General features: G+C 37.5%; 1 protein-coding gene across 4 annotated transcripts in view; it reads right to left on the bottom strand.

The window, feature by feature from the left end:
* Positions 1–20380, bottom strand: part of LOC150076113 (Na(+)/H(+) exchanger beta-like) — a 493086-nt gene that overhangs the window by 232655 nt on the left and 240051 nt on the right. For 3 of the 4 annotated variants that reach the window (XM_090387862.1, XM_090387861.1, XM_090387863.1), the window contains 2 exons: positions 8387–8612; positions 4236–4505 (listed from right to left, as the gene is read on the bottom strand). In XM_090387862.1, the coding sequence (XP_090243988.1) occupies positions 4236–4505; positions 8387–8594 (478 nt within the window). In that variant the 5' untranslated portion in view covers positions 8595–8612. Of the gene's footprint in view, positions 1–4235; positions 4506–8386; positions 8613–20380 lie in introns of those variants that run through there. The other variant, XM_090387864.1, reaches the window with a different exon arrangement.

The raw sequence follows: 20380 nt of genomic DNA, 5'->3' as shown, positions 1-20380 counted from the left end.
GTTGTTCATTGCTGACATTCTTCGAGATGCTGCAAGTTCCACAAGTCTTTTACCTCTTTCATTTCTTTCAATTGCAAAATTTCATATAGTTTCCATTTCTGTGCTGTTTTGTCTGTTTCAAACCTTAGCATTAAAGTTTCCCATAATGGTGGTGTAGTGAGTTTTCTGTTCATCCAGAAGTCTCTCAATTTTGGTGTACATTTCTTCAACTACCTCTTCAACATCATGGTTCTATGTTGGTGCATATATCATTATAACCTTTAGTTTGTACCTTTTAGAAATGCTGGGTAATAGTATTGACACCCTTGATGATGTACTTTTGAATTCCAAAATGGCATAAAGATATTAAAATGTTTTTAATATCTTTATGGACAAGAAAGCCAACTCCACCTTCACTCTTTTCATTATTTCCATTGGTGTATAGCAGATTTCCACTTGATAAACTTTTGATTCATTGCTTCTTGTTGTTTCAGCTAAGCCCATGACATTCCAATTCACATTTTCTAATTCCTTTTCCAGCTCATTATACAAACATATATGTATTATATCAAACATATTAAAATGCACTTGTGTTAAATAATTTTTTTGTTTGTTTTTAAATAAATTCGAAAAAAAGCTTTTCTATAAATGTGGTTTTGAACTTATTTTTACAATACTTATTTCAGCACTAACTTACTCGCAATACGAACTTTGATGACATTGCTAATTTTGCTAACAGAAAAAGCCAAATAAAAATATGTTTAAAAATTAGCTTGTAAAAATTTTTATTGTTGGATAAAATCATTGAATTCCATATGAATTATATTTTTTTTCCAATTTTTTTTTTTTTTTTTGCCTTGGGTCAGTGCCTAAAAAAAGGGGGGGGGGGGGTGGTAGTCGTAGTAACAGTTATTAAAATTATAATAATAATAAACTTTCCTAACGTATACATAAATTGTTATAAATAACAATAGAGACTTGTCCAGCTTTCGACGCTAGTTCCAATCACCTTAGATATACAGCACATACTGAAATAAAACCAGTTGTTGTAGGGTTTTTAGACGCATCAGCAACTTATTGTGCTGTATATAGTACAGTTATAAAAAGCTTGTGGGGAGGACAATGATTATGCCACTGTGCTGCCCATGAGGGCTGAAAGTAATTCAAACTGCATAGTTTATTCCTCAGAACTGGACATTTTTTGGAGAAGAATAAATAAAAAATTTACACTAAAATAAATAAGTTTGCATAGAATCTGAGATTTAAATAAATTATATAAAAATAACTGCTAAGAAAAAAGTTGACAAGTTGCAGAGCTGTTTTAATTCCACATTTAGCAAAAGGTGGGAAAATAAAGAGGGGGAAGAAAGAAAGAAACGACAGAAATTGTGCTAGTTGCTATGGGCGTTTCCCTAAGGTTGAAACAAGGAATTTTCCACAATCGATAGCAACCGTGGCATACTAAATGACCTTGAAACAATTTTTTATGTCGAAACCACCTTCTTTTCTAACAGCTGATGTTCTTTCTCACTTATCACGTACTGCTCACAGTTAACTTTGCGTAAAGTGTTTAAAGAATAACACATTATCTTGAGCCAGTTTGTTATTCTTTATATACTTTCAAGAAATTCCAAACCATGAACTGGCCTCTCATCAACCCTACAAAAGGTATTAGCAGCTAATGAATGCAACTGCATTTATCATAATGGATGACAATGGCAATAAAAAAACAATTGCTTAGTCTTTCTGCTTACTCGCTAAACAGAGTTCAGCGTAATTGACAGCAGGCTACTGCAGAGCTTTACGAAGTGGGTGCCTAGCGTCGCCAAAGTTTGGTAGCATATCAACTTTGATTTCCTTTTACTTAATGCAAATATTTATGTAACTGATTGATTAATTCATTAAAAAGCTACATTTATTTCGTCATATACCCCATACTCAGCGGGCAGAAAGCCACGAATATGTCTTTCTCTTCGAGCTCACTGACATGATCGATTCTAGGTGGCCCTGGTTAAGCTTGCCATAGTAACACATATCTTCTTTCTCTGTTACTCTTATTCTAGTTTACATATATTTGACCAGAAACAAAGAAAGTTGAGCTTCATGGGATCCAATGTCAGCTTTAAGATCAAGAGTAAAATGAGCAGTATATGTAAAGCGACCAGACGTCCCGGATTATGCGGGACAGTCCCGGATTTCAGTCTTTGACCTGCTTTGCAAACTGTCCCGGAAAATGTCCCGGATTGGACATGTAGCCTCCATACTTAATGGAAAACATAATGCAAATCATTTGTATTATGTTTGCCGGGAACCAATGGTACAACGGAAACAGTTTTTTGGGAAGTAAATACGCTGTTGACGTCAACAAAAACACAACTGACAGTAGAAACGCTGAAAGCAATACTACAAGTTAAGTGCAATTTTGCTAATTCTTGTGAAGAATTTTACGAAGAAATAGCAAATAAGGAAGAATTATGAACAAAAATTCACTCAGCGGAAAAATATATTTAATTATATTATTTAATTTCTCTTGTTTTTATTGTTAAAAGAAGTATGTATTTTTATTATTAGTATTATTTCACAAAAAAAATTTAACCTTTTTTCATTAAACAAAAATGAAAATCGATTAAAAACATGACCCCTCCAATAAGTGTTTTTTTCCCCCTTCTAATTACAATTATTTTTCTCAGTTCACTTCTTTCACGCAACTTTCTGTTCGTTACGTAGCGTAACACGAGGGGTACCGTATACTGAATTTCAGCCTTTCTCTGAAAAAAAAAAATATATATATATATACCTGTGGGTACCCAAAAGTTTTCAACAAAGCCGTCTGAAAGTCTATCATGCTTTTAGTTCTAATACATCGAGGCATTTTTCAAGGCTTTCATTCTGCAAAAGTTCTCTGATATGATGCCTTACAAAGATTCTCCATTCACTTTACGGCACTGGTCTTGGAAACTTCCCACTTAAGTAATAAAAACCTGTCGAATTCATCTTACCTATCACCTTCACAAAAAATGTCAGGCTTAATCTGGAGAATTAGAGGGAAAATCTTCATTAGATCCACAAATGGAACATCCTGCAAAATACTTATTTCTGGCTCACACGTGCTTCTTTGAGGTCAGTCACTTCTGATGTAAAGGTCTTCTGTGTGGAACCTCATAAGAAACAACAATATTTTGTGAACCTATTTTTGTGATTAACATACAGTGACTTTGAAGATCTGAAATATCACACAGATATTTCATTGATGACTGCTGTATTGGATTGCTTCGAATATAATCTTCATGTTACATTATTATTACTTTTTTTTTATTTACTGTATTTAGACAGTTCCAGCCAACCTTTGTCAACCCCGCCGTCTATCACACAGGCAACTTACATAATTTTACTCCAATATACTCCCTCCCCTACTTGATCCCACTTACCGTCTGCGCGTGTAGCACAGTGGTATCGTCACCTTCCTCTCCACACTGGGTGGAAAAGACCAGGATTCGAATCCCGTCAATGACGTGAAGAACTTTTATGGATATTTTTCACTCCGTAGCTGAGTTAGTCGGACTCAGGGGTTTTTCGTCCAGCAAAGCAGGCAAATCGTCCAGAGAACACGTGCAATTTATAGACACAATACACACAGGTAGTTGAAATTACATTTTCAGGTTACCCTAAAAAAATAGGGGGTTTTTTGCCAAATACCCTATAAGATGACACAAAAATAGATATATTTAAAAACCTCACATGGTCTAAAGTTCAGGTTAAAGTGTCCGAATCCAGGTTATAAATAATTGTCAGCCATTCAAAAGACTGCAGCCTCACCAATTAAGATGACCATGTTAAATGGTCATCTAAATTGGAGCCAATGGAGTTGGATGACTTAAATTATGCAAGAAAACAGCTTTCAAACTTCGCTGCGAGGAGTGGATGAAGAAGAACCATTCAGATGTAACGTATCCTCGTGACAATTCCCTAAACATTCCATTTGTATCACAGCAATAGCAGAGCAGAATTAACCGTTTACTGTAAGGAACGTTGTCTATACAGTACTTGGTTTCTTCTCACTCGAAAAGCTCGTAACGTAATGACACGTATTTGTATGAACATTTTTAACGTATTGCTATTTTCTTATAAACTCGCAGAATACAACTATGTACTTATTTCCAAGAAATTTGGATTGACTGCCACATAACTGAACTGAACTGATTTAAAAAAAATACAGCATATCCTGAAAGGGAAAATATAAAAGTTAATAAACTTACCTATTTTACAAAGTGCAGCTATAATGATGAAGGCTGTATAAATGAAAGGTGTATTGACATAATCCCATCTCCATGACGCAACAGTAATTCCATGACCTTTAGAACTTTCACTGCTTTTGGTACCATTTGTAACTGTTCCTTTAATAGTTGAATTTTCAATTTGATTTTGTAAATCTGCTTCAGTGCCTTTTTGGTCAATATGACGGCGATAGATAAAACTTCGGTCATTTCCAGATTTGTTGGCAATTCTTGGCCTTATAGAAGAAATCACTTAAAAAAAAAAAGGAATTTTTTTTTTAGAAGATTAAACAAAAATCATTCCCAAATTTTAAAGAATGTATTGATATTTTTTATCAAAATTGATAAATACATCACTTGATAATCAATTGATATTTTTTAAAATTTAAAGTAATAAACATTGTAGTTAAAGAATTACTGCAGAACCTTCCAATGCATATACAAGGCGAGGGGTGAATTTATAACTTTGTAAACTGTTGACATAATACACTGAAAGGACAGAATTCATGGGATACCTGGTTCCTGGGCAACGCAACGTTGTCACCCCTTTCGCTAGTGGACGAACCCACCACTTGACAGGTATATAGGTACATTGCATTCACGTAGACGGTATTTCGATGTCAGTATGGATAAGAGTCGTGAGTTAACCGACTTTGAAAGAGAGATGATAGTAGTTGCCCGACGCATGGTATCGCGGAGGTGGTACAGAAATTGCACTATCCCCATACGACAGTATCAAGAGTGTATCGCGAATACGCCAATTCCTGAATAACATCTCATCGTGGACAGCGCTGTGGGCAGAGAAAGGTGGTAGATGAACGTAGCCGTCGACGTCTTTCTCGCATTGTTTCAGCCAACCGGAGAGCGACAGTGGCACAAATCACCGCCGATTTCAACGAGGGAGGTGCAAGAAACGTCTCCACCAAGACCATCAGGCGATCATTAGCCGCAATAGGTTGTGGCAGCCGTCGATCCAGCAGAGTCCCATTGCTAACGCCACTACACAGGATTCTACGCCTCAACCCGGCGAAAGAACATCGACACTGGACCTTGAATGATTGGAAACGGGTCTACTGGTCGGATGACCCGTTTCCAGTTATTTAGAGCGGACTGGAGGGTGCGTATCTGGCGGAAACCGCACGAAGCTATGCACCCGTCATGTCAACAAAGAACTGTTCAGGCAGGTGGACGGTCGGGAATGGTCTGGGGCGTGTGCAACTGGCACACGTTGAAACCTCTGGTACGTCTAGACGCATTTCTGAATGGTCCAGGTTACGTGTCCATCCTTGCAGACTATCTGCACCACTTCATGGCCAACAGGCACTCACAGGGCAATGGACTCTTCCAGCAGGACAATGCGTCTCCCCACTGAGCCGTGGTGATTAGAGCATTCCACAGATTTTACCACCATGGGCTGGCCTCCCCGTTCATCAGACATGAACCCTGTAGAGCGTCTTTGGGATGCTGTGGAAAGGTCCGTTCGAGCTTTGGGTCCTCCAGTCAGGAATGTGATGGAATTATGGACAAGTGCAAAGTGTGTTAGTTGTCTGACGGCACCAGTAGTTTCCCCCATCTCCGCATTGCATACTCTGTTTGTGTGGCACAGAACTTTGCGTAGGCCAGAGATTTAAAAAGTGTGTGGGAAGTGGAAGGATGGATAGTGTTGTGTATCGTTGTTCTTCTGATCATTTAGCCGTTGGGTCCCTGTTTGGACCCACCGTTACCGCAAGTGGCCCCGGAAGGCAGGTCAGGTACCCAGTAGATTTTATTTTGTAACTGGAATTATGGACAGCGGTGCAGCAAGAATAGATGGAAATACCTGTGGAACGCTTTAATGAACAAGTGGACTCAATGCCTTGCCGTTTGACTGTCCTTATCCGGGCGAAAGGTGGTCCTACACGTTACTAGGTAGGTGTCCCATGATTTCTGTCCACTCAGTGTATTCGTACGTTTGTCTTAGGCAGGGTTCGGGTGGAGAACGTTTTCAAATGACATCAAACACTAATTTATGGGCCTTATACAATTGGATTACTTGTCCAGGTATCTTACTTATCTGTATAAAGCTATGAGTGAACGTATTAAGTGAATAATGTAATAATGTGAAAAGTATTATTCGTGTACTTTTTATCTGTTATGAACTTCTTGATAACAGTCCCAGTCGTAGAGTTCAGTTCTTATGAAACACACTGGACTCTACGATCTTTTGAAAACATTGCAGATTCTATCATCATTTATTTAAATATTTCAAGAGGTTACAACACTCGAGAACTGGAAATGCAGAGTTTAATGTAATGACTTCAAAGTCAATCATCACTATAATTTTGTGCATATTTCTGCTTGACATACGCAATCAAACTGTGAATGGATCTGTAGCTCTTTAAAGTGTTAAAAAAAAATTAGAAACACCGCTCGTCACCATCTTGAATTTAATTTAGGAAGAGTTTTCAGCGAAACTCTTTTCACTGTTAGGATGATTTTGCTGCGAAAAAGTTAACAGATTACTTGTTAACGATTAACTATATTCGCACTTACGATTTTGCAGTCACATAAATAATTTTAAAATGTATATTAGTTCTGAAACTAAAAATATGGATCTAATCAATATACTCTACAATTAGTAGCAACTCTTCTATAAAATGTGCCATTGGTGTGTGGAAAAGGAAGACAGAAAATGCAAATTTTAACATGCCATGCTGTAAATACCGTTCTTGATATTTTATATTTTTGATGGCGCGTACTATTGACTTTCTATTTTTTAATGCATATTCTACTTTTTTTTTAGGAAATCCTATTAAAAAAAAGTGCCACGGACAGGTTAAAGATCGGGATAAAGAGAACCTTGTTTGCACTTTACTTTCACTTCTGTAAGTTGCATTTTTTAGCAAATGGGGGCAGGGAGGAGTTGTTCCAGAGACCAAAAATAGAGATCATTAATGGATGCCGACTTGGCAATGCGCATCTCTGACTTTCGATTTGCAGTCCTCGCTATAGTTTTCATTGAAATAAGTTAACAGTAGGCTACTACCGTGGATGGGTTAAGGGTGGTAGTCGGGTAAGGTTCCCTGGAGATTGTAGATGTTGGAATTGGAGTCCGAATCCCCTACATGGAAAAGCGCTCTGTCCCAGTAAGGCGTTTTCACCGGAACCCGTAACAGTTCTCGAAGCTAAAGGAACTAAGCGATGACAACGCCAAAAGACTCTTAGTTAGCATAGAGGATGGTAGTAAAAAGAATGTTTATTTTTGCACCAAAAGACTTGTCATACTCACCGAATCGTCGCAACCACCAATTGTCTTTCACCAAATTGTCATACAGCGAAATATCATTCATCGAATTGTTTCGTACACCAAACTCTCATGCACCGAATTATCCTACAACGAATTGATTGTCTTGCAAGAATTGACGTGGATTTTTAGATATTAACTTTATGAGTGATACTATTAGTGTAAGAATGGCTAAATAATGCAAGTAAACAGACTTCTCTTTATCTAACAAGAAAAAGAAAATGTTGCTCATAATCACCTTATTTATTGACCACTTGAAATTTCTCATGCGTTTAATATCGCAATAAATTATTTTCATTAAGTCAGCTGTATTCAACAATATTTTAGAATGTGTGTTGGTAAAGTTTAATAGTTTTTATTATAAGTTTAGTATTAGCACAATACGTACATAAAGTTTACTCTTGCCTGATGGTAAGCCCGATTTTGTAATCAACTTGTTAATCTAAATAATGCAAATACTGGTGCACTATTTCTCATTGCACTGAATTATATAAATTAAATATAATTATAAATAAAAAATTACATAGATTTTTAAAAACAATTATTCTAGAGTTCCTTTTTAAATATGGGTGTATGGGAATGGAAATTAGAGCCTACACGAGGACGTAACAACTGAGCCGAATTGACAAAAGTCAGTGATTTAATATCGTAAGATCATATAACATGCTAATTAGTGAGGATTGGGACACACTTCCGAGTTCTCTAGCTACCCAAGGCGTAGAAACACCTCGTTCCGGCTCTGTTGGAAAATAAATTTTACGAAAATAGACTCAACATTTTTAGCACAAAAAGAATTTTTAAAATATTAAAGCTAGACATAATCTAAATTTAATATGATTTTGTCACATACCTTTAGCAATTGAGATCCTTGGAAGTCTAGTAGTAGTAGTGTTTTTTCTAGACTCTGCAGTCAGCAACCTATAGAGAGCATTATTGGCGGATTCTTCAGGTTCAGTTGCATGGAGTGATACAATGAACACTGCAACTAATCCATACACACACAAAAAGAAATATGACAAGACGGACGGCATGAGGCGATTAAATTGATCACTGTTCATGGAATTTAAGTCAAAAATCTGAAAAGGATAAAGTTCCATTTTAAAAAAATAAATTTCTTTGGGTCATGCAGTAAATTATCCTAGCATTTCTAATTAAATTCCTTATAGAAAAGTTACAAAATATCATTTTTATTTATTTTATATTTAAATTTATTTTTTGTTTCATTATTTTTTACAAATTAATTTATTAATTTCAATATTTCAATTTCAATAAATTTCTAATAGAGGGCATAATAAATCTGACTGATAATATTTCGCTCAAATTGGTACGGAATATGGCACTTGTGGCAGTGATTCTCAATTATAAATGTTTGGTTGATTAATGTGATTAAATAACTAGTGTTCTACTGATCCTAACAGCAAAAGGAGTGTGCACTAACGTTTCCTGAAATTTTTGGTTAATAGATCAAGTTGTTTTCTTGAAATTCGCCTACATCGCTCGTTGGGCCTTAAAGCTCGATTTTAGGCCTAATATTAACTTGTTATTACAACAATTATTACTATTGGAGCTGCTATTGGTGTAGTGATTTTATTTTGATCGCAATGGCGCTGGATTCGGAATGTCTTAGCAAGGCACTGCTGCTGTAAGTATTCCTAAGAGAATTATTTTTCTTGTACAAATGTAATAGTATTTGTTGTAGACTCTGTAAAATTTTACCTAACTCGGTTCCATGGACATGCTCCAGTTGTTTTGAACCGATAGCAGATTTCATAACATCGCTGATAAATAGTCGTCTTAAATTAATATAAATGTTCTACTGATAGTACCGATTTGTTTTTAATTAAATTTGCTGACTGTATAGAAAGGATTGCCAGTAAGGTGTACAGGTAAGGTGTACAGTAAAGATTTAACACCTTTATAACTTACTGTTAGTGTGCTTTTATATAAATAGCCTGAACTGGTCGACTATAAGAAATAACATGTAATAATTTCATTTTGGCACTTATGACCGTGGTAATCAATGGCCACAATCCAGCATAATTTGCAAATATGAGTTATGACCATCAAAAATATAAAACAAAGAAAAGATTATCAGGATGTTATTCATCTTGAACAATATTTATTAAGAAATATTGTTCCAGGTTTAAGCCTGAATGGTTGACAAATGAACTAATGAGACTCGTGGCAGAGAAGAAAAATGCATGGGATGCATATAAATTATCAGGCAACACAGAAGCCTATGGCAGATATAAGCTAGTCTGTAATCAAGACACAAAGGAGATTAGGCAAGCGAAGGCAGATTATGAGAAATCTTTGGCAAAGGATGCTAAGAAAAACAGCAAGGATTTCTTTACTTATATAAACTCTAAAAGGAAGGGGATGAATCAGATCGGTCCACTTAGTATCGATGGTTCGATGATCCTGCTCAGATAGCAAACAAACTGAATGAGTATTTTGCCTCTACATTCACACATGAGGAGTTATTAAGGAAGGACAATGCCAGAAGTTCATCAAATTGTAACAGGGTGCTTAATGATTTTGTAATAACTGAAAGCAAAGTGGAGGAGATTTTGTTGAAATTAAACATAAGAAAGTCGCCTGGGGTGGATGGGATCAAACCAGTTATATTAAAGGAGGCGACAAAGGAACTAAGCAAACCCTTAGCCATAATTATGAGAGTATCCTTGGATTCAGAGGAAGTCTCCACGGACTGGAGATGTGCAAATGTATCCCCAATTCACAAAGGGGGATCGAAGGGTGACACGAGTAATTACAGACCACTTAGTTTAGCTTCTGTTCGGAGTAAAATAATGGAGTCACTGGTTAAAGATGCCTTGCAGGATCATCTAGACAAGACTGCAGCAATAATTGAGACATAGCATGGGTTTGTTAAGGGAAAGTCTTGTCTGACAAATTTGATAGGATATTATGATGTGGTTACAAAGGAACTAGATGCAAAAAACAATTCTGATATCATATACTTGGATTTCAGGAAAGCTTTTGATTCCGTTGCACATGGAGGAATACTGTACAAATTGGAGCAGAATGGTATTAAAGATAAGTTGCTACAATGGATAAAAGGATGGTTGAGTGGGAGAAGACAGAGGGTGATGATCAATGGGTGCTGCTCTTCGTGGACTAATGTTATTAGTGGAGTCCCACAGGGTTCGGTGTTGGGCCCATTGCTGTTTTCTGTATTTATCAATGATATTGATGAAGGTATATCAGGCTTAATGTCCAAGTTTTAAAATGATACGAAGGTTGGCAGGGTTGTTAATGACAGTAATGGCAGTGTGCTACTGCAACAGGATCTAGAACATTTGGGCAGATGCGCTGAGAAGTGGCAACTAAAGTTTAACATTGAAAAATGCAAAGTACTGCATATGGGTGAAGTAACCCCAGAGGAACGTACCAACTGTGTTGTACTACACTTAGGGTGGTAGAAAATGAAAAAGACCTGGGAGTAATTGTGCAGGCAGATATGAAGTTTTGTGAACAATGCAGACAGGCTGCCAGGGCAGGTCATGGGATTTTGTCAATGATATATAGGAATTTTGCTAGCAGGGAAAAGGAGGTGATTGTCCCTCTGGTATAAGGCAATGATCAGGCTACGCCTTGAGTACTGCGTACAGGTCTGGAGGCCTCATTTTAGGAAGGATGTAGATTTGCTTGAGCGTGTACAGAGAAGGGCAACAAGATTAGTGAAGGGAATGAAGGGATCCTCTTACTAAGAGAGGCTTAAGCCTTAAGTTCTGCAAATTGCAGCGGGTGGAGACTAGGCATCTGCGAGGTGATCTAATTGAGATATATAAGGGCTTGAATGGGTTGAGCACGCTGAATTCTGATGGGATTCTTCCACTTGCTCAGATTACGAACCTAAGGGGACATAAATTCAAATTGAGGAAAGACAGTTGTAGAATTGATGTGCGGAAATTTGCCTTTAGCCAGCGGGTGATTAATTGCTGGAACAAACTTCCATCTGTCGTTAATAAAGTCAAGGAGGAACTGGACAAACTTTTAGAAGGAATGGTTGTGTGAATTTTTTTTTTTTTTTTTTTGGCTGATGCTACATAAGCTCATCCGTTTGCTTTCTTGCATCACATGCTCTCTAGTACTATTACTATTATCTGTTAAAATGGCGAGCTTCGCGTTACTGAATATTAAAATAGCTCGTTTACGTTGATATATTTAGGTTTCAAATGCTAGTAATGAGCCATAATACTTCAGAGTCATCCAGGTTAGCCTCTTTATCACTAAAAGAAGCAATTAATTACAAATACAAGCAAGAGGCTTTTAAAATATTATAAATCCTATTGTAGAGTGGCTTAGTTGTGTACACCACACAAGAAAATCAAGAAATGAAGAGAATCGATAACTTAGACTTTTGTGTTAGTCCTTAATCTCCCTACCCACAGGTTATTCCCAGAAAGAACGGCTTTGCTAATAAGTGGCAGCACTAATGGAATTAACTGTGTCATGCAAGATTAATATAGTTCAATATCACACGTGGTGTGAACTGTGCTTGTTTCTGGCCACTGATATTCCCCAATTACTGCAAGGTACTGTTTGAAGCAGTTCATTATGTATAACACTGTCCACATTCCGAAGAGGCTTTTATTAATTAAGAGAAACTTTTGTTATTCATAAATGCGAAAAGTTGTATGACGATATTTAGCAGTGATGCATAGCCAGGGAAGCCTGGGGTTGGTGGAGGATAGCGAAATGTTTTCCAGAAGTGGATAGAGAAAGAATTTATACCAGATGCTTTGAATATTTAATTTATCATTTCTTTGTATTATAATTCTTTTTATTTATTTATATTTGCTATATTTAATGGAATAAGTTTACACAAATTTTGCTTTAGTTTGAAATATATGTAGTTCTCATTTTTTTCTCTGGAATGGCCACCAAACAAGAGGAATTTACAACTTTGTTTTTGCGGTAGTTAATACAAGAGTATTCAGCGTAGTGCAGCCCTTCGCTCCATTTCATTTCTCCATTGGTCCAGTCTAAGAACAATGGGCAAGGAATCAAGGGTGTTTGTTGATAGGACTTGTGAGCAGGCTATTACCACGGTAACCAAACGTGGACAAAGTCAAGGATAAGGGACACTCCACCACCTCGTCTCAGATACATTTGCATATTATTTCCAGTTTGCTAATCTCATAATCTGATGCAATGCCATCCTACTAATTACACTGTACATCTCTATCATTGCACGTTCGTAAAATAAACGCATTTGGGTATTCTGCCTATCACGACTTATGGGAGTGAAACGTACACTTATGGAACAGAAGTTGAGAGTAGCTCAAAAAAATTGTGGAAAAGAAGCATTTTTGGAATTATAAGGTTGGATAGCCAGTTAAACAGGCTAATTCTGGAAAATTCTGGCTCCGCGTTAAAGAGAAACAATTTGTGTAATTAGAGTTTACAAAAATACTAGGCTGCTATAGCGGAGTGGTCAAGAGCGAGGGCATAGAAGTATACGCGCGTGAGTGAACGTGGTTACAGCTCACGTGACTGCTAAATGCTCTTGTATTTTTTCTGTATTGTAAAAATTCCTCTGCTCATTCTGCCGTCTTTTTGCATGAGCCTACTCAGCCTGTTCCCAGGGGACCACCCAAAAGTTGATATTGTAGTTTACAGTTAAGCAGACTAGCTAATCTAACGATAGTCCAAAGGGTAGGAGTTTTGGGGAAACACTTACTTTGCCAAAAAATATGCACTTCATTTTGATGTTTTCAACCATTATAATAAATTATATTTATAAAAAATTATATACTTGTACATCTTCCTCTTCTCAGGCGCCCCCAGTGTGCGCCCCTGAATGAAATGTTCAGGTCTTTTAAAACCACCCTGGTTACACACAAGTTTAATGTCTGTTATTATAATTATGATTATAAATAATAATAATAATAGTATTTTATTTTAAATTTTAAAAAATGTATACGCGTTTACATGGTAGAGACCTCTCTGCAAACGAATTTATAAATATTAATTATAAAATAAAGGTTCCTAGTGCCGGGGGACTAGATGAAATAAAGATGGCCCTGTTTTGACTCTATGCGGCCGTCCTGGAGTATAAACAGAAAATTTGTTTTATTTCTTAAGACAGAAGTAGGGATAAAATAAAAATGTACAGAGAATTTTAGTGGACAAGGAAGCCTCAGAAAGTAATGTGAAGTCAGCTGTAAAAGCCCTCATCTAGTAGTAGACCGAACCAGGATGAAGCCTATGAATATATAAGTCGCGATCATCTTGTTTCAAGGGTAGTGGATTGAAACAAAAACATCCCCATTAGGATACCTCTAGAATACTCCAAAAATTCTCCAACCCATTAGGATACCTCTAGAATACTCCAAAAATTCTCCAACCCATTAGGATACCTCTAGACTACTCCAACCCATTAGGATACTCCAACACATTTACTATATAAATTTGGTGTTTTATGCATAACTTGTTTATTTGTGAGAGAATAATAGAGAAAGAAGCTCTTTGCGTCTGTGTTTCTAGGAATTTTGTGTGGGAGGGAGGAGAACTTATACAGTATTTAGAATAGGTAAATTTTTTATGTCAGCTATTCCATAATTATCTTTATATATCCAAATCAGCTCTGACGGACCGTTATAACCCCTTTTTGGTTTTTCATCGATTTTTTTTAACCATAAACTGGAAATCGACCATAAAATCCAACAATTTACAGACACAATTCTTTCTTTTTTTTCTCCCCCACCTGAACCACAGAGAAAACTTTTATCGTGAGTCGTTTTATCCATAACAACAACAAAAACTATTTTTCAGTTGATATTTGTTCCCCATTTTATATCAAAAATGTGGCCAGAGTAAAATGGCTGTGGTTCTGTATTCTTCAAATCTGCCTTCTGTATTCTTCAAATCTGCCTTCTGTATTCTTCAAACCTAACCCCTCTTGATTTCTTATGTTTAGAAAACTAAACCTTTTTTAATTAAGATTGGGAAACCATTTTGTGTTTTAATAAGTGTGTTCTCAAAATTTCGAAAAAAACAGGATCTAAATGATAGGCTAAAATTGGAATAAACAGAATTTTTGAAATCATGATTATGTTCAAATTGTGTTTTTATTAATATATATTTTACCTTTTATGCCTTTATTTATTTATTTATTATTATTATTATTATTATTTATGTCGTAACAAGTGCCACACATGTAACAAGCGAACGTGAAAATGGGCTTTTGAAATAGCTACCATTACGATTTCCGGTTGTGTTATTCTTATGCGTTTCTGGAGCTGTTTTTTTTTTTTTTTTTTGTATTTTTTTTTGTTTAAAGTCAACTTGAGCGTGTGTACAGTTTTAGAAAACAACTGGACATCCAGGAGATGTATTGTTTACATAAATCATTTCCCAGATGGCCCATCCTTTCTGAAAGGAGAGAGAGAGAGAGAGAGAGAGAGAGAGAGAGAGAGAGAGAGAGAGAGACTCTTGTTTTGCTGCTATGACGATGGCGAAGCGCCTGGACAGAAAGAGAAAGACGGAAAGGTCTTGCACACTAAAGCTGTCTCGGGTGTTAATGCGTGACTCACTGAATAATAAGAAATTTTAAAATGTCTGTCAGTCTGCTCCACATGCCATACATGCTTGGTAACATTCTTTGCGGGTGATATTATAGTTGTATGCCATTTGGGAAGGAAAGCAAGTTGATGAAATTTAATACTGTACTGTGAATTAAAGTGTTTCTACGGAAAAATCTTTGGCAAGTCGTGGACGGTCGATTTAAATTGACCGCCCATATTCGTAGGAAAATTTAAGCTATATGCTAATATGCATCAATAAAATATTATACCAGCCTTGCTGGTTTTTTTTTCCCCCATCTGTTTCAAGAAAAAGGAATAAAGAAACTGAATTTTGAAACTTGGGCTTGAAAACAATGATATCAACTTTATTACAACTCTCTACTGGAATCAAACAGCCCGGCTTCGCTATGACAACGACCTGACAGACCCAATTCCAATAAAAAAAGGCGTCCGGCAAGGCTGTCCATTATCTCCCATTCTTTTTAACATCTATTCGGAAATGATCTTCGACCAAACTGTAAAATGCCCACATTTTTCATATTAATTTACAGATATTTCCCATGCATTTCCCTCCCCCCCCTTTGCTGTGCCCCTTCTTGCTAAAGAGTTGTTTTGACCGTTTCAGCAGAAAATATAAATGCCAATCGTACATGAGTAACCGCTATCAGTTTCTTGTCAAATATAGAATGGTAAAATTCGACTTAGTTGCTTTCTCAGTTATAAATTCCCTTTGCCATTATTTTCCTAACTGAAGATAACAGTCGCTACGTAGAAGTAAGTTCACTAGTCCACGAAAATACGAGCTTCGCTCTCCCTGACAAATACTGGTCAGTGTGTCTGATGTTGACCGCGTGAGAAAAGTGTCCCACGCTAGTTCAAGCTCGGTGTGAGGCGAAAGTTCATGCGATAAGGAGCATATACCCTGGTGGACGATGAGCGAGAGGTTGTTGTTTTGTGGTGGCTTTTGGTAGAAGCAGTCGGTTAGTTAGTCTGTATGAGAGAGAGTGAAAAATACAGTAAGTTTTTGGAAACGGGAATTACGTTACAGAATGACTGTACAGAGAGAAGCTTGAAGAACAGCGCAAGAAGATATAGAATGAGCGAGCGAAGATAGCAGAACCCGAAGGAAGGCTGCGAAAGCACGGAATCCCCTCACCGAGTTCCGCCCCCGTAGAATGAGTCATCCGTATTTAGGTAAGTCATCCCACAGCTATACATAAACCTTACTCCTCAATAATATAATTAATTATGTTAGCATTGATAAATTGTAAAATGTCCTAATACCGCTATCTTAAATAGCGCATCACTTAGATTGTCAGTTTCACAAATTAACAATAGGTAAATGATGTATCTTAAGCATGCTATCCTAAATAGTGCAGTATTTTTAGTATTGACCCCATCATGTTTGTACAACCATTATGTCATATGCTAGTCCTTGCCTGAGATGAAGTATCCACACGAAGAACACCTATGTGAAGAACCCATTAATTTCCAAAACATCAATAAATGCTAAGAACTCTTAAATACTTCTATAAAGTCAGTTTATATTATTGTAACCAAATGATTTAGGATTTGCTTGTCACTGCCGCTAGGGCAGTAGTTTTCATACATGTATCAATTCTATAGCGGAGTATATTAAACTATATTTTGTTTTAAACATATGCCTCAGGCCTATTCTCCATTCACACGAATGATTATATATAGAACTTTTTATTGCGGATACTCGAATTTCTGCCTAGAATTGGAAAGGGTTTGAGTATTGACACAACGCCCTGATCGAAGCTGCAGTTCCTATTCCCTTGAATAGGTTACCGAGGGCCGAGATCATTGTCCTAATATGAAAAACCACTAGACAATCACATGAGTATACTGGGGTTATCATTGAACAAATGATTAAGGAAGGAAAGTGTCCCGCCATACAGATGTGTTGTCCAGAGAAGTCCGAACGAACGAAAGTAAGTAATTAATAAGCAAGCAAGAAGTATATAACCCCCCCCAGTATAACACTTGTGCCAATTGTGTCCAGGATTAAATATTTTGCGGGATGAAAAACTGTCTACACAGAAGAAGAAGTCACAAAGAGAAAGAATCTAAAGGGATTACTGATAAGTAGTAAGACTGTTGATTTCGTGCACTAAGAGAATAGGTAGGAGGCATTACTCCTTTGCAACAACACAGGACATCTACACTAATTAATAAATTATTGCTATTTTTATAATTAGATTTAATAAACAAATGACTACATGCTATAACACACTCTTGTTTTAAATAAGTGATTACTAACATCATAATTTTGTTTCAGCAACAGGTAAGTCACATTATTTTGGAAGACAGGGGCCCAAAATTAGCAATTAAATTTCCCAATTCCTAGTAAATTTAATTAAAAAAAATGGAGGATCAGATTCCTCAAACAACAGGAACATCATCCCCCCTACCTCAAACACAACAGCCACCACCCACCCCAGAACCAGACAGACCGCATTCAGCAAATATCGCAGGTTTTTTAAGTCTTGTGCCATTATTCTTTGGCAAAAATGATGAAGGCCCTTCAGTCCAATTGTTTTTCGAAACTTTGGAGAGTGTTGGAGAATTAGCACTCTGGGGACACAGAGAACTGTTGGCAGTCTCGAAATCTAAACTTCGCTCTTCGGCAGCAGACTTTTTAGCCCAATCCTTTGAATTACGCGGGGAAAAGAATTACAACATATTTAAGAATGCTTTTTTAGCTCAGTTCGAAAAAACGGAACCAATTATCACTTCCCTTCAGCAGTTCGCCAGTGCTGTGCAAGAACCTTCGGAAACCATTGCGAGTTATAGCGTGCGCGTGAGGAATTTGGCAAGGGCAGCTTTCAAAATTCAGGGAGAGACACCTGAAGTATTAAACATTTTAGACCAGGCAATGCTGGCCCAATTCCTTAGGGGCATATCTGGAAAAATTAGAAAAATGGTGCTCACACACAATCCTTTAACTTTTTCACAGGCAATCGAGATTTCGAAAAGAGAGGAAATTAATGACCAACTTACTCACACAAAAACTGTCCCTGTACATGTTATTAATAGTCCTGTAAGGGCCCAGAGTGAACGGGAGCGACAGGAAAATAATCCCAAACACATTCTTGAACCCATTCAAGATCAAATACGCGACTTACAACAATCGTTAAGTTCATTATCAGTAAATCACGCAACAATCAACAATTTAGAGACACAAATAGCCGCCCTGAGTCAGCAGATGCAAACTATGAAGGTGGGCAAATTTTCCCCTCCCCATGGTCAAGCAGCATTAGGCGCTACCTACCTCCACTCGGACAGCGCAGTAGATCCGCTAACCGATGCTAACGTGACCTTCAGACCAGAGGTCGTTGACCGCCCGGAAAGACGCATAATCTTGCCATACTACGGCCGGCAGCAGGCAGCCAGAAATATGGTAAACAATCGCGAACGAAGGGAAAGACGCATTTTTGACGGCCGTCCCAGCTTCCATCAACCCACCCAACTGTTCCGCAGCCGCCCGTGCACGAATTACGAAACGGATGTGTACACTGCATCCCCAAAAGTTAGGACGTCCTATGCTAACAATCGATATTGTAATTTTAATGAAAATCGAGATCAAGTCGCCAATAGAATGTATTATGATGATCATAATAGGAGTAATATAGACTCTTATTCTAGGATAAGGAGAGGAACATATAGGAATGAGCATATTCAGGGGCAAATTCGGCCAAAAACATTTCAGGGCAGACAAAATAATTATACAAATACTGGAAGCTACAGGCGAGATAGAGATAGAAATTTATGACTAAAAAGGGGTTCTAAACTTAATAGGAAGGATTCGCGATGTAATAAAACCCTTTTGCCAACCCCTAACTTTAGTAAAGTTAGTAAGCCAGAAGTCAGAGATATCAGAACACAACATGGCATTTACATTCTGGAGGATAATACTAAACTACCTGTGGTATTGGGTTCTGTACAAAACATTAAAACTAGATTTCTTTTAGACACAGGTGCTGGCGTTTCTTTAATGAGTGCAGATTTATTTAATAAAATTAAAAATGATACATCGTTAGATTTCAGACCTCCAGAATTAACTGTAACCGGAGTTTCGGGAAATATTGTGCCAATACACACTACAGTAACTGCTAATATTAAATTAGATAAGGCAACTTTTAGGGAGAAAATTCTGGTTACTTCAAAAAATTTTAGTGGCAAATATGATATCATCCTCGGCTTGAACATATTAAGGAAGTTTTCATTCAGCCTAGACTTAGGTAAAGGGATCATACGATCAGTTCCATTAGGGATTTGCCTGAGGGAAGAGGATATTCGGCAATAATTGGTGAATTCCACACCCACAGTTGCTAAGCTTACATGTAAACATGTGCTCCCAGCAAGCACAGAACAGGTGGTAACAGTATCTTGTGACCAGCTTGCTGCTCCTCCCAAACAACTAGTATTAGCAGGGCCAAATTCAAACTTAAGCCGGGATGATTTAGCAGTGAAATATTCGGTAGACCAGGTAGACGAAAGTGGGAAAATATCTGTGCTCGTCGCCAATTTAACAGCGGAACCGCTGCATCTTCCAAAAGGCATGGGTATTGCGTGTCTGGAGAACCTGAATCCTCAATCAATTAACCCTAAGAGCCAGGAAAGAGGCAAAAGGGAAGTTTCTCCAGTAACCATAGAGGACTTTAAGCTTGATCACCTGACTGCCGATCAAAGACACCAATTATCAGACCTGTTATGCAAATACTGGGATGTGTTTGCCAAATCACCAGCCCAACTAGGCAACTCAAAAGTTATCCAACACAGAATTAAATTGACAGACAACATTCCTGTTAGACAGAATGCTTATAGAACCCCCTTTTTACTAAAGGATGAGATTCGCAACCAGGTCCAAGAACTTCTAGATTCAAACATTATTGAACCCAGCTGCTCTCCGTATGCCGCGCCCATCGTCCTGGTGAAGAAGCGAGGTGGGGGATACAGGTTATGTATTGATTTTAGGAAACTTAACGCCAAGACGATCTCCGACGCATACCCGATCCCTTCCATGAGTGAGATACTTGAACTTCTGGGAGGCGCGCGCTACTTCAGCTCTTTGGACCTCGAAGCCGGATTCCACCAGATTGAAGTGCACCCTGCGGACCGCCACAAGACAGCTTTTACTACAGGGGAATCGCTGCTACAATACCGGCGCATGCCTTTTGGGTTAAAAAATGCGCCATCTAGTTTTGTGAGAGCAATGGGGCTTGTCTTGGATAATTTACAACGAGATTCCATTTTCGCTTACTTAG

This window comes from Mastigoproctus giganteus, chromosome 13, assembly GCF_048544385.1.
Source record: "Mastigoproctus giganteus isolate SK-2022 chromosome 13, ASM4854438v1, whole genome shotgun sequence".
NCBI lineage: Eukaryota > Metazoa > Arthropoda > Arachnida > Uropygi > Thelyphonidae > Mastigoproctus > Mastigoproctus giganteus.
Note: the sequence above shows the minus strand (reverse complement) of the source record. Positions and strands in the feature narration are given on the sequence as shown.